Source organism: Aquarana catesbeiana, linkage group LG04 (assembly GCF_042186555.1).
Source record: "Aquarana catesbeiana isolate 2022-GZ linkage group LG04, ASM4218655v1, whole genome shotgun sequence".
Taxonomy (NCBI): Eukaryota; Metazoa; Chordata; class Amphibia; order Anura; family Ranidae; genus Aquarana; species Aquarana catesbeiana.
The window spans coordinates 423,795,975-423,811,470 of record NC_133327.1 but is presented as its reverse complement, the minus strand read 5'-3'; the positions used below and the strand labels follow the sequence as shown (position 1 = coordinate 423,811,470).

Genomic DNA, 15,496 nt, shown 5'->3' with positions numbered 1-15,496 from the left:
ACATATTTTAATAGGGTAATCAAAAGGATTGCAGGTAAGGGTCCCATGCAATTCTAATATAAGGCTTAATCATAACTAAAAAGGTTAGCTGTTTGCATACAACCTAAAGGTGAGCTACAGATAAAAATAAGAGAACACAGATCAATACTATTATGTAATAAAATTTGTATTTTTTAATTAAACTAGTACAGCAAGTCCCTGGTTTGTTTTTTTGTTTTTGTTTTTTGTGTTCTTTTTTTTTTTCTTTTCTTCTGTTGTCTGTCATACCCTGTATATTAGGGTTCGGACTGGGTTAGGATGGGGAAGCACCAGGAATCAGTAAGGTGTTCTGCAGTGTATATATATTCTGAAAGGAGAAAGAAATTACCATCTTGTGTTCCTTCATTTTCCAGTCTCAGGCTGGGGACAGGGGAGGTGATCAAACCTTTGATGTTTAACTGCAGCAGATAAGTCAGGTCACTGACCTGGCTCTTTTGCTTAGGTGGGTTTGTAAATCTCAGGAATCAATGGACAAAAATACGTATCCTTTGATTTAGGAGTTGTAAAGCCAGAAGGTTTTTTATCGTAATGCATTCTATGCATTACGATAAAAAAACCTGTGTGCAGCAGCCATCCCAGTACCCCCTAATACTTACGTGAGCCCCATCTCTGTCCAGCGATGTCCACGAATGTCTCGGCCGTCCAAGACTCTTCCTCCTGATTGGCTGAGAGACAGCAGTGGCGCCAGTGGCTCCCGCTGCTGTCAAAGTCATTCAGCCAATTGGAAGAGAGAGGGGTCAGGCCGCAGCTCCATGTCTGAACGGACTCACGGAGCAGTGACTCGGCTCGGGTGCCCCCATAGGAAGCTGCTTGCTGTGGGGGCACTCGACAGGAGGGAGGGGCCAGGAGAGCCAAAGAGGGACCCAAGAAAAGGAGGATCCGGGCTGCTCTGTGCAAATCCACTGCAACAAAGCAGGTAAGTATAACATGTTTGTAATTTTTATTGAAAAAAAAATAAGACTTTATAATCACTTTAACCACTTGCCTTTATACTGCGGCAGGTCGGCACGATCCCGCGAACCGTCGTAGCTATACGTTGGTCCCTTTTAAGCGGGATAGCAGGTGCACAGCGGGGGTGCCGATGCTAGTTACCGGCAGGCCGGGATGACTGCCGGCCACGAGCGATCACGGGCACGAGAGGCAGAACAGGGACGTGTGTGTGTATAAACACACACATCCCAGTTATGTAAGGAGAGAGGGATCGTGAGTTCCTATGAGCTGGGAACCACGATCTCTCATCTTTTATAGTCGGTCCCATCCCCCACAGTTAGAACACACACATAGGTAACAGTTAACCCCTTGATCGCCCCCTAGTGTTAACCCCTTCCCTGCCATTGACATTTGTACAGTAACCAATGCATTTTTATAGCACTGATCGCTGTATAATTGTCAATTGACCCAAAAATGTGTCAAGTGTCTGCCATAATGTCGCAGTCTCAATAAAAATCGCAGATCACTACCATTACTAGTAAAAAAAAAAAACATACATATTAGCCTAAACTGAGGAAAAAAATTAGCTATTTCTTTTTTTAAAAAAATTGGGGCTATTTATTACAGCAAAAAGTACAAAATATTGTGTTTATTTCAAAATTGTCACTCTTTTTTTGTTTATAGCATTTAAAATAAAAACCGCAGAGATGATAAAATACCACCAAAAAAAAGCTCTATTTGTGGGGAAAAAAGGACATCAATTTTGTTTGGGTACAACGTCACACAACCGCACAATTGTCAGTTAAAGCGACGTAGTGTCGTATCGCAAAAAATGGCCTGGTCATTGAGCAGCCAATTCTTCTGGGGCTGAAGTGGTTAAAGTAAAAACACTTCCTATATAGAGTGTAAATCTTTTAATTGTGTATTTAGCTATTTGACTGGAGTTCAGCATTAAAGTTTTAAGAATAAATATGGCTTTATTAAGGTACGCTGTAGTCCAGTTTCAGTTTTACAACCAGACATTACTGTACTTCACCAATCTACTCCAGATCCTTTTGTCCATAATTTGGTAATCCTGGAAATTACCTGCCTGTGATGCTGGTGCTGATTTTCTCACACGGAGAGCTAGTACAAAGACATTTCTCACAACCATCGGATTCATACCTACATTTACACACACAATTTTAAATGTGATAAGAGATGGAGGAAATGAGAGAGCGGAAAACACAGAGCACAGGCTTCAAAATACACTCCTAAATACCTTCCCAGATGCACTCCTATGTAGACAGGGGGGTTGGTGAGTGTTTACAGGTGATTAAACCAAAACTCTGTTTACTGTGCCTTTAAAAAAAAAATTATATTGGGACAGCTTGGTTGAAATGAATGCTTAATGTGGCAAAACTGTCCAGCTACTGTGGAGGCTGTAATACAGTACAGCAGCTTGTGCCACATACAGTAAGCCATGCTGTTTTTCTGGCTGAGTCCTATATACCTCCCTATCTGTGGCCAAAAAGAAACAGTTGGTGATATAATCTGTCATTCAGGAATATCCTTGTGTTTTTATCAATGAATACAAGGTGTTCTCTAAGGCTCCATTCACACTAGCGCGTTTTTTGATGCATTTTGCATTTTGCAGAAATGCATGGGAATTTTTTAACATGGGTTCCTATGGAACATGTTCACATCAATGCCTTTTTGTTTCTCTGCATTTTTGGAAAGGGTCAGGGACTTTTTTCATGCAAAATGCAGCGTTTTGCATGTAATAGAATTCAATGGACAAGCATCAAAAACGCAAGTGCAGCGTTTTTGCAGCGTTTTTGATGCGTTTTTGCCGTTTTTTTTTTTTTTTAAGACTGTAAAAAAAAACTGTTAAAAAAAAAAAAAAAAAAACGCAAATCGCGGCAAAAACGCTGCTCAAAAACGTGGCAAGCATGAAAAAAAAACCTCCAAAAACGCTCAAAAGCAACATGCATAGGTGTGAATCGAGCCTAAGGGCTTGTTCACACTTGCGTTCCTTTGTTTATGCAACATTTATTCAGCATTTTTAAATCCTCATATCCACCCTTCAATGCCTGCCATTATTGTTACAATGGCACCACACAGTGCTCTTTACACAGGAGTGGGAGCTTTGTGTTGTTAAAAATTAAGCAGTATATCGCTTTCATGAGGCATCGACACTTGTCAGCCGCCTCCATTAATTTCAATGGTATTGCTTTTTAACCACCCCTTTACAGCTCCTATAACATTTATGGTGTGTTAGTGAAGCATTTATAAAGTGTTAGCTGGGTATTGTGGGGGAGGCCGTTGAGGTTTCTGTATCCCAGAATACACTAGGGAATAGAGAACTAGGACAGAGCAGCTCCAGCCACTCCGTTTCTACAGAGAAGCTGTTTGGTAACACCATTTGCTTCTCTTGGCGGGCAAAAACATTGAGCATTATTTCCCGCGGCAATGGTTTTTGTTTCAGCAAAGCTGAGCTGATCCAAGCCAAATGTCAGAAATGAAAAGTATAGGAATTCATCTTGCAGAGAATTCACAAAAAATGTAGGCTATCGCACCACAACTTAACCACACCTCAAAGCAGATCATTTCCGCGACATCACTTTCCCTTTAAGCACTTCACATTGGAAAAGCAGCACTTTTATAGGCATTTATCAAGCATTTTTTAAGCTTTTTCAACACTTCATAAACGCAAAGAAAACACCTCATAAATGCTATAGGCATGTTAATGCTTTGTTCTTCATAATCAACACATGTGTAAATGAGTCCTAATTGGCCAAGGTAAAGCGATAGGCAGATGATGTAACAAGCATTCATCTGCATTCGTCTTGCTTGTGGTGGGGCTTATTTGTACAAAAAATAGATCATTGTTAAAATAGTTGAAGACCATAGCAACCAATAATGGGCTGTTTTTTCATTTCTACTCTAAATAAAAACACATTGGTGTTAATTTACTAAAACTGGAGAGTGAAAAATCTGGTGCATCTAACTTCAGCTTGTTCAACTAAGCTTTGACAAAAAAAAAACTGGAAGCTGATTGCTTTCTAGGCAGAGTTACACCAGATTTTGCACTTTCCCGTTTTAGTAAATCATATAGTCATATAATCATCCTATACCAGATCAGCCATAACATTATGACCACTGACAGGAAATGTGAATAAAATTATCTTGCTACAATGACATCTAAAAGTGGGTGGGCAACATGTGAACATGTTCATGAAGATGTGTTGAAAGCAGAAAAAATGGGCAAGCTTAGGGATTTGATTGACTTGACAACAGCCAAATTGTAATGACTGTTTAGAGAAGCCATTCTTAACCTATTTAACATGGAGGAACCCTTGAAATGTATTTCTGGTCTCAGGGAACCCCTACAAATGTTTACTATATCTACAGCTCACAGTACATTAGTGAGATAGTCACTGGGAAGAATGTTCCTTCCACTTGCGGCCATTGGGAAGAGTCCTTTGTTACAAATGGCTAAAAAAGATTGTTGTCATTGGTTACTCATGTAGGAGTCAGAAACTGTTGATTGCTCAATGAACCCCTAACAACCTATGGAGGAAGTCTAAGGTTCCACGGAACCCCAGTTGAGAGGCTGGTTTAGAGCAACTCCACAACTGCAGCTCTTGTGGGATGTTCACGGTCTGCAGTGGTCAGGAACTACAAAAGTGGTCCAAGGAAGGAAAATCAGAGAGAGGGTCGTGAGTGGCCAAGGCTCATTGATGCACGTGGGGAGCGAAGGCTGGCCAGTGTAGTCTGATCCAATAATGTAGCGCAGGTTGCTGAAAAAGTTAATGCTGGATCTGATAGAAAGTTATTAGAACACCCAATGCATCGCAGTTTGTTACATATGGAACTGTGTAGCCGCAGAACAGTCAGGATGCCCATACTGACACAAATCCACAGCCAGAAGTGCCTACAATGGGTTTGTGAGCACCAGACTTGGACTATGGAGCAATGGAAGAATGTGGCTTGGTCTGATCGCATTTTATTTTTACATCAATTAGATGGCCAGGTGCATTACTTACCTGGGGAAAAGATGGCAAGAGAATGCAGAATGGGAAGAAGGTGGTGAGCCAGCAAAGGTGGGGTGTGATGTTTTTGACAATGTTCCTCTGGGAAACCTTGGGTCCTGCCATTCATGTGGATGTTTACTTTAGAGTCCATGCCTCTAGGGACCAGGGCTGTTTGGGTGGCAAAATTGGGACCTACTAAATATTCAGTGGGTGGTTATAATGTTTTGGCTGGTTGGTGTGTATTAGCTATAAAAAAAAAAAAAAAAAATCTGTAACCGCAGAAAGACAGGCATCCTTCATTTGGGTGCATATAATGTGAATTGTGATCCTAGCAAGCAAATATGGAATTGTTTTTTATTTTCCATTAGGGAAAACATCTAAAATATTTGGTGTGTAAGTGGTGCTTTCACGAGCAAATGAGTTGTGAGGAAATGTACTTTTTTTCTATAAATATGGCAAGGTCGCCTCCACATCACGATAGTTTATGCTGCTGGTATAACTGATAAACTATGTCTGTAGATGAAATGGCAGTCATACCAGTTGTATAGTGCCTTGAAAAAGTATTCATACCCCTTGACATTTTCCACATTTTGTCATGTTACAACCAAAAATGTAAATGTACTTTATTGGGATTTTATGTGATAGACCGACACAAAGTGGTACATAATTGTGAAGTGGAAGGAAAATTTATAAATGGTTTTCAAATTTTTTTACAAATAAATATGTGAAAAGTGTGGCATGCATTTGTATTCAGTCCCCATTACTCTAATACCACTAACTGAAATCTAGAACCAATTGCCTTCAGAAGTTACCTAATTAGTAAATAGAGTCCACCTGTGTGTAATTTAATCTCTGTATAACTACAGCTGTTCTGCGAAGCCCTTAGAGGTTTGTTAGAGAACCTTAGTGAACAAACAGCATCATGAAGGCCAAGGAACACACCAGACAGGTCAGGGATAAAGTTGTGGAGAAGTTTAAAAGCAGGGTTAGGTTAAAAAAAAATATCCCAAGCTTTCAACATCTTGTGGAGTACTGTTCAATCCATCATCCGAAAATGGAAAGAGAATGGCACAACTGCAAACCTACCAAGACATGGCAGTCCACCTAAACTGATAGGCCGGACAAGGAGAGCATTAATTGGAGAATCAGCCAAGAGGCCCATGGTAATTCTGGAGGAGCTGCAGAGATCCACAGTTCAGGTGAGAGAATCTGTCTGCAGGACAACTATTGGTGCACTCCACAAACCTGGCCTTTATGGAAAAGTGGCAAGAAGAAAGTAATTGTTAACCGCTTCCCGCCTGCCGTACGACAAATGACGTCCTCAGCTTTGATCGGGGATATCTGAATGATAACTGTAGCTACAGGCATCATTCAGATATTGTCTTTTAGAGCCAGCGATTCTGTGCATCATAAGAACGATCATAGCGGCTGTTCCACTGCTTGATCCTTCTTACGGGAGGCGAGAGGGGACGTCCCCCTCACTGCTACGATCGGTGAGTCGGACACAGGATCCGCCTGCCCCGGATGTTCATCGTAGAGATTTCCGGCGGACCAGATGGTCGCCGGAGTCTCTATGATCGCCGGAGGCCGGGCGCGATACTATGATGTCACGCCCGGCCTCTACATTCAAACGAATGGCGCCGATTCAGCTGGGAAGCCAGGATTGTTTTTATTTTATTTTTTTCTGATTTTAGGCTTCCCAGCCTAGAGGGGAGATGTGGGGTCAATAAGACATATTGGGGACAATATAGGGGACATATCTCACTATAAAGAGGACCTGTCATGCCATATTACTATTACAAGGGATGTTTACATTCCTTGTAATAGGAATAAAAGTGATCAAATTTTTTTTTTTTTTTTTTTGGGAAAAAAAGTGTCAAGCTAAAATAAAGTAAAATTAACAATTAAAAAAAAAAATTTCTTTAAAGCGCCCCTGTCCCCATGAGCTCGCACGCAGAAGCGAACGCATATATAAGTCCTGCCCACATTTGAAAACGGTGTTCACACCACAGGTGTGAGGTATCTCCGTGAACGTTAGAGCGAGAGCAATAATTTTGTCCCTAGACGTCCTCTGTAAATCAAAACATGTAACCAGTAAAAAATTTTAAAGCGTCGCCTATGGGGATTTATAAATACCGAAGTTTGGCGCCAATCCACGAGCGCGTGCAATTTTGAAGCGTGACATGTTAGGTATCTATTTACTTGGCGTAACTTCATCTTTCACATTATGTAAAAACATTGGGCTAACTTTACTGTTTCTAAAACACAAAACAGTTTTTTTTCCCAAAAAAACACATTCGAAAAATTGCTGCGCAAATACCGTGCGAGATAAAAAGTTGCAATGACTGCCATTGTATTCTCTAGGGTCTTTGCTAAAATATATATATATATATATATATATATATATATATATATATATATATATATATATATATATATATATATATAATATATTTGGGGGTTCTATGTAAATTTACCAAAAAAATTATGATTTTTACATGTAGGAGAGAAATGTCAGAATTGGCCTGGTAGGCAAGTGGTAAAAGAAAACCATAAGTCTCATTTGCAGTTTGCGAGACGCTATCTGGGGGACACAGGAAACATGTGGAAGAAGGTGATCTGGTCAGATGAGACCAAAATTTAGCTTTTTGGCCTAAAAGCAAAATGCTAGGTGTGGCAGAAAACTAACACTGCACATCACTCTGAACACACCATCCCCACCGAGAAACATGGTGGTGGCAGCATCATGTTGTGGGGATGCTTTTCTTCAGTGGGGACAGGGAAGCTGGTCAGAGTTGTTGGGCAATCTTAGAAGAAAACCTGTTAGAGTCTGCAAAAGACTTGCGACCAGGGCCGAGTTTCACCTTCCAGCAGGACAACAACCCTAAACATACAGCCAGAGCTACAATAAAATGGTTTAGATCAAAGCATATTCATGTGTTAGAATTCCCCAGTCAAAGTCTAGACCTAAATCCAATTGAGAATCTGTGGCAAGACTTGTAAATTGCTGTTAACAGATGCTCTCCAGCTAATCTGACAGAGCTTGAGCTATTTTGCAAAGAATGGGCAAAAATGTCACTCTAGATATGCAAAGCTGGTAGAGATATCCCCAAAAGGACTTGCAGCTGTAATTGCAGCAAAAGGGGGTTCTACAAAGTATTAACTTAGGGGGGCTAACAAATGCACGCCACGCTTTTTACATATTTATTTGTAAAAAAAAATGTGAAAACAATTGATCATTTTCTCTCCACTTCACAATTATGTGCCACTTTGTGCTGGTATATCACATAAAATCCCAATAAAATGCAAAAGTAGTTTGAACAGTTCTCTCCAGTTCTTAAAGTAGAACTTTAGCCAGCAAATTAAGTCCTGCTAGATCACTTCAGGTTGGCTCCTTTTGCAGGTATAGTTATGTAAAAAATTAAGGAGAAGTACCTATACTGTGTAAAACCCAGTAATATACTGTCTCACCCTGCTCTGCACATACCCATTTGCTTTCTATTTTTGGGCACTGTGCCTAAAATTAGAGCTAATAGGGGCCGACCTGCTGACAGCCTAATGATTTACTGCTGCTCAGGGGCTCTGGCAGCCTTCAGCAAGAATAAACAGGAGCAATACTGGAGGCAATCTACAGGGCACACTGATTTTGGTGGCATAATAATTAATGTGGAATATATGGTCCTTGCTAAAGAACATTATATTTTATAAAGTTGTGGTTAAAATTTTTTTCTTAACTAGAGTTCTAAAATAAGATGATTGTGAAACATTGAGTTACAGGTACAGTTATTTATGCCAAGGAGAGTAAATAAATGTGTTCTTGTAGTAATTTGATACGTTTAAACTGGTCCATTTTCAGTCCTGATTACAATTTAGAGAATACAACATTGCTTTAATCTTCATTTTCTAAATCTTATTTGATGTGATTTTTTTTTTTAATATTATAAAGTCTCCCTTTATTTACAGGATACAGCTATAGTCCACCCGGTCCCAATTAGAATGACTCCAAGTAAAATTCATATGCAGGAAATGGAACTAAAAAGAACTGGAAGTGGTTAGTGATCTTTGCTTTATTGGTGGTGTTTGTATCGAAATACGTATACTGTGTATACAAGTGAACCATTAGCTGTATTAATGTCCACAATGAGTAAACTTACTCATTTTGAAGCATTTCATTTTATTGTTGTCCGGAGCCTATTGCTAAAATCATTAACATTCACAATAGCTTGACACTGTGTGATACCACACTATTATCCTACAGCATGTTTATATACATAATGATTAGTTAATATGAAAATTAGGACACCTAAAATACCAATCTACCTTTTGTGGTACTTTCATTTGAATTGGAGCCAAACTGTGCCCACCCTCACAACTGCATTATATTTTCTTTTAAGCACAGAAAGGAAAGCGCCCAGTGGCCCAATTATTCACAAAGTCTTATAATAGTATTAGAGGGCCACATGTGCTTTTAAGTGTTGCGTGGTCAAAAATCTTAAGGGCAGGGGGCTAACCTCTCTGAAAAAAAAAAATTGGAACTACGGCAAAGGGATTAGGTTAAAAACAGAGGCCTTTACTGTATGCATTAACAAATGTATGTGAAGCCACACTCTCACATCAAGGCTCCTTATGTGTCCCTAATGGTGAACTATCTGAACTACCAGGTTGTGACACATACAGTATCTCACAAGTGAGTACACCCCTCACATTTTTGTAAATATTTTATTTCTTTTCATGTGACAACACTGAAGAAATGACACTTTGCTACAATGTAAATGTACAGCTTCTATAACAGTGTAAATTTGTTGTCCCCTCAAAATAACTTAAAACACAGCCATTAATGTCTAAATCGCTGGCAACAAAAGTGAGTACCACCCCTAAGTGAAAATGTCCAAATTGGGCCCAAATGGCCATTTTCCCACCTCGGTGTTGTATGACTCGTTAGTGTTATACGGTCTCAGGTGTGAATGGGGAGCAGGTGTGTTAAATTTGGTGTCATCGCTCTGACTCTCGCATACTGGTCACTGGAAGTTCAACAGGGCACTTCATGGCAAAGAACTCTGAGGATCTGAAAAAAAGAATTGTTGCTCTACATAAAGATGGAATAGGCTATAAAATTGTCAAGACCCTTAAACTGAGCTGCAGCACAGTGGTCAAGACCAAACAGCAGTTTAATAGAACAGGTTCCACTCAGAACAGGCCTCGTCATGGTCGACCAAAGAAGTTGAGTGCATGTGCTCAGCGTCATATCCAGTGGTTGTCTTTGGGAAATAGACGTATGAGTGCTGCCAGCATTGCTGCAGAGGTTGAAGGGGTGGGGGTCAGCCTGTCAGTGCTCAGACCAAACGCTGCATGCTTCATCAAATTGATCTGCATGGCCTGTCGTCCCAGAAGGAAACTTCTTCTAAAGATAATGCACAAGAAAGCCCGCAAACAGTTTGCTGAAGACAAGCAAAGGACATGGATTAATGGAAACATGTCCTTTGGTCTGATAAGATCAACTTATTCGGTTCAGATGGTGTCAAGCGTGTATGGCGGCAACCAGGTGAGGAGTACAAAGGCAAGTTTCTCTTGCCTACAGTCAAGCATGGTGGTGGGAGTGTCATGGTCTGGGGCTGCATGAGTGCTGCCGGCACTGGGGAGCATGGCCGCCATCAGGGGAGTACAGCCGTTACAACTGTACGGGGTCCGAGGGGCCCGCCCAGAGCCAGAAGAAGGCTGGACGGGTCAAGGGGATCTGTGCTGTGCAGTATAGAAACAATCTCAGTTTCTGCAGTTCTCTTGTCATTGATTTTAGACCTCAAGCTCTTTACTGCCACCTCTGGCTACTATGTGCATGTGCACCCCTCGTGTGACAGTGATCTGCCTGTACTATGCTTTTCAGCAACATGTCAGCTTCGTAAAAATGAGCTGGGACCAGGTAGGAAGTTACAAGTAGGGGCTGCGAAGGAAAGGGAGGGGGGCTGTTTGTGTACAGGGAGGGGCCAGAGGCTTGTATGTGTACAGATTTGTGTAAGTTGGGCTGCCATATATACAGGTGTGTGTGTGTGTGGCGCTGACATATATACAGGTGTGTGGGGGGGGGGGGCGATGACGTATATACGTGTGTGGGGGGGGCGCGCTGACATATATACAGGGGTGTGGGGGGGGGGCGCTGGCATATATACAGGGGTGTGTGGGGGGGAGCTGACATATATACAGGGGTGTGTGGGGGGGAGCTGACATATATACAGGGGTGTGTGGGGGGGAGCTGACATATTTAGGTGTGGGGGGGGGGGCGATGACATATATACAGGTGTGTGTCTGACATATATACAGGTGTGAGGGGGGGCTGAGTGTGTACAGGTGAGGTGTGCGGATTCGGTAGGATGGCCCATAGGCAAGCCCTGGGGTTGGTGGTCAGGCTCGGGGGGGGGGGGGGTTAGAAACACGATTAACCCCTCAATCACCCCCTAGTGTTAACCCCTTACCTGCCAGTCACATTTATACAGTAATCAGCGCATTTTTATAGCACGGGTCACTGTATAAGTGTGAATGGTCCCAAAAATGTGTTCGATTTGTCCGCCGCAATATCGCAGTCACGATAAAAAACGCAGATCGCCGCTATTACTAGTAAAAAAAAAAAAAAAAAAAAATAATAAAAATGCTATAAATCTATCCCCTATTTTGTAGACGCTACAACTTTTGCGCAAACCAATCCATATATGCTTATTGCGTTTTTTGTTTTTTTTTGTTTTGTTTTTTTTTTACCAAAAATATGTATAAGAATACATATCGGCCTAATAACCATTTCATTTGGGTACAGTGTTGCATTCAAAGTGTGACAGAGCTAAAAAATGGCTTGGGCAGGAAGGGGGTGAAAGTGCACTGTATTGAGGTGGTTAATGGCTGTGTGTTGAGTTATTTTGAGGGGACAGCAAATTTACACTGTTATACAAGCTGTACACTCACTACTTTACATTGTAGCAAAGTGTCATTTTTAAAGTGTTATCGCATGAAAAGATATAATAAAATAATTACAAAAATGTGAGGGGTGTACTCACTTTTGTGAGATACTGTGTCTCATGTATTTGCAAATATACTTTTTGGTCCTGATTAGCTGGATAATGTTTGTATTGTGCTGTGTATTACCCTGCCCATGTGTATTTTTCCTTTTGTTAATTTTGAATTATTCTGAGTAGTTGCTGTTTTCATACAGTAGTACAGGAAGTAGTCATAGCACCACCACTAACAGAGGTTTGAGCAGTAGTAGTTTTTAATATTGCTTTTTCTTACAAAACTATTACAAAGTTTTGACTATTGTGAATGCCTGTTGCATATGTATACAGCTGTTGTTTCATACAGGACATGCATTAAAAACTAGATTTCCCCAAATGTAGTTGAATTCCCTGCCCTATCCATACGCTCGTAGCTTTCCTGTTTTGTTTTTTGTTTTTGTTTTTTAAGCAGAGATTGCCATTGTGCATGATAGTCATGTGCTGACTGAATGCAATTTGACCTACAATATGCTTATAGGGAAGAAGTAAACATACGACTGTGCATATAAAAGTGACTAGAATTAAGGCAAAACTAGAGGATTTAAAGGCCTCTATTTATTTTGCTGTTTACCTTCTTTTGAATTTACCAAAGTTCAGTGTTCGGATGATAAAGTGATGATTGCAGGTTATGTACACAGACGTACAATGTAATTTTCATATACATACATTTTTCTTTTCAGATACAACCAATCCCACAAGCCCTTTGCACATAAAGCCACAAGAACTTCCGGAAGAGAGCTCTGTTAAATTTGTTTCTGGGAATCCTGCCTGTAAGTAAAAGCACATGTATCTGTGTATATACAGTCATTCATTTTTTAAAATTTTTTTTTTTACAGTTGTATTTTGCATTCACTTACCTTGTGGATGCTATATCTAATAGTGTGCATGTAGATTGTTTAAAATGTACAAAAAAAATCTCCCCTGTGACCATTACCAAAAAAAATGTTTGATTATGCACACTTCTTGAATACATGCACTTTTAAATAATGTATGTAATGACTGCCATCATATAAATCCAAAGTTTTTTAACATCTTGACATCCGGAAGATTTACCCTCCATGGCCAGGTCATTTGTTTGCAATACTGCTCTGCGTTATTTTAACTGTCAATTGCGTGGTCATGCAATGCTGTACCTAAATAAAATGTATCTCCTTTCTTCCCCCACAAATTTAGCTTTTCTTTTGGAGGCATTTGATTACCTCTGTGTTTTTTTTTTTTTTTTTTTTGGGTTTTTTTTTGCGCTATAAACAAAAAAAGACAATTTTGAAAAAATAAAAACAATATTTTCTACTTTCTGCTATAAAACATATCCAATAAAAAGTTAGAAAAAAATCTAATTTCTTTATAAATTTAGGTTAATATGTATTCTGCTACATGTTTTTGGTGTAAAAAAAATCCCAATAAGCGTATAGTGATTGGTTTGTACAAAACTTATAGCAATATGGGATATTTGTATTTATTTTGCTATTAATGGTGGCAATCAGCGACTTATAGCAGAACTGCAATATTGCGGTGGACCTTCTGACACTGACACTTATGGGGGACCAGTGATACTAATACACAGTGATCAGGGCTAAAAAAAAAAAATATGCAAGGTCACTGTACTAATGATGCTGGCTGAAATAGGTTTAACATCAGGGGCAATCAAAGGAGGAGGGGAAAACACAGTAAGTGCCACCTCAGTGTAGTATTAAAGCAAAGTTTTAATTGCAAGGTAATATGGTTCACTCACAAGATAAAAATGGAAATCAAGCTCATCTGTGAGTATGGGGGGTGATTCTCCAGGCGTCCGAGACAGTCATCCAGGTATGAGGGACATACCAGTCCTGTGGCCACGAGGAAGTCAGCCGGAACCAGCGTGGAACGCACGGAAATTACGTCACCGGAAGTGAACGGACATCAAAGGGAAACCGTTCTAGATGGGCAGAATGGGCAGGTCTGATGAGCTTAAATTCCATTTTTATCTTGTGAGTGTACCATATACCTTGCGATTAAAACTTTGCTTTAATACTACACAGAGGTGGCGCTTCCTGTGTTTTCCTCTCCTTATCTGTTCACAGCGCTTGCTCCCTCTGAGGATAGCTGCCACCATTTATTTTAAGAACTGATTTTTTAAGGACTAATGAACTCATGATTACTGGCTTATTATCCATTTATACGTTTACAGTTACTCCATCTTTTTGTGCTTAGTTTCTTTTCCTATATAGGGGCGATCAAAGGGTTAACTGTGTGCCTAACCAGTGTTTTACTAAACTGTATGCTGCTATTACTAGGGAAAGAGATGGAATATACTCCCTGCCTTGCAGGGACACAAATTCCATACCTTCCCTCCTGCCAGAACAGCGATCTGCCTTGTTTACACAGGCAAATCGCCGTTCTGCCTCTCTGCCTAACGATTGGTGGAACCCGTGCACCCGCAGATCGGATTCTGCTGTGTGTGTGATCACAACGGAAGCGTGCTTGCATGTCCCCTTCCCGAATGTGTCGGATCCAGGTGCCACCCAAGTGGTTAAACGTAAGCATTCAGAGTTATGAAAAAAATTGAAACTTTCTGAAATCTTTTTTTAATTATTTTTTTTGTTTGTTTTTTTTAAACAAATAATAAAAACATGTGATGTTGTACATCCCTACTATGAATTGAATATCTGTTTACCTGTTCAAATTTGCAGCTGATGGATATAGCAGTTCAGACTCCTTCAACTCTGATCCTGAAGAGATTGGAAATGTGGTCACTAGACAGAGGTATGTTTTAAAGAGTTTAAAGCTTCTAATGTTTTAGCCAGAGTTTTATAGAAACCATGCTGGATAGAAATATAGGAGCTGCTGTTGGTGTGTTATTTTAAGGTGCAAGCTCTGGAACGGTCATACTTAGGCCTCATGTACACTGCTGCCCGTAAACGGACATTTAGGAGCAGTTGGGCATTTTTTTCCTTGTCAAAAGAAGTTTATTGAGTATACAATGTTATAAAGATACATAAAGTAAGTTTACAAGGATCTATAAAGTAAGCTCATTGTTTTACAGTAGGGTTTATATAGGTAAATATCATGAAATTTCAAATATTAAACATTGGGTTCACGTAAACCTAAATTAAAGATATATATCATTTCCTTAGTTACTTTTGTAGGTATTTAAATTATTTATACCTACTATACATATTGTTTACAAGTAGAGTGTATATAGGTCAAATAAATTCTGATAATGAGCTTTAATCGTAAGGTGGAGAAAAGGAAAGAGAAAAAGAAGAAAAAGGGTTGAAAGGTAGAGGTATGGTCCACAAGGTTGTCCCGCTCGTCAGTTTATTATTCTTTTTAGTTCTCTTTGAAGCCTTAGAATGGGTGTCTCTGTAAGTCATTTAATCTGTTACCATGGCAACAGGACAGAGTCATTGAAGTTTGACAGGAACTGTTGTTTTATCCAAGGATGCCAAAGTTTTTCAAATTTTGGAATTTGATTTTGATCGATGGCTACCATCTTAG

General features: G+C 40.0%; 1 protein-coding gene across 4 annotated transcripts in view; it reads left to right on the top strand.

The window, feature by feature from the left end:
- Positions 1 to 15,496, top strand: part of REPS1 (RALBP1 associated Eps domain containing 1) — a 259,774-nt gene that overhangs the window by 208,164 nt on the left and 36,114 nt on the right. For all 4 annotated transcript variants that reach the window (XM_073627386.1, XM_073627384.1, XM_073627387.1 and 1 more), the window contains 3 exons: positions 8,949 to 9,036; positions 12,700 to 12,789; positions 14,689 to 14,761. In XM_073627386.1, the coding sequence (XP_073483487.1) occupies positions 8,949 to 9,036; positions 12,700 to 12,789; positions 14,689 to 14,761 (251 nt within the window). The remainder of the gene's footprint in view (positions 1 to 8,948; positions 9,037 to 12,699; positions 12,790 to 14,688; positions 14,762 to 15,496) is intronic.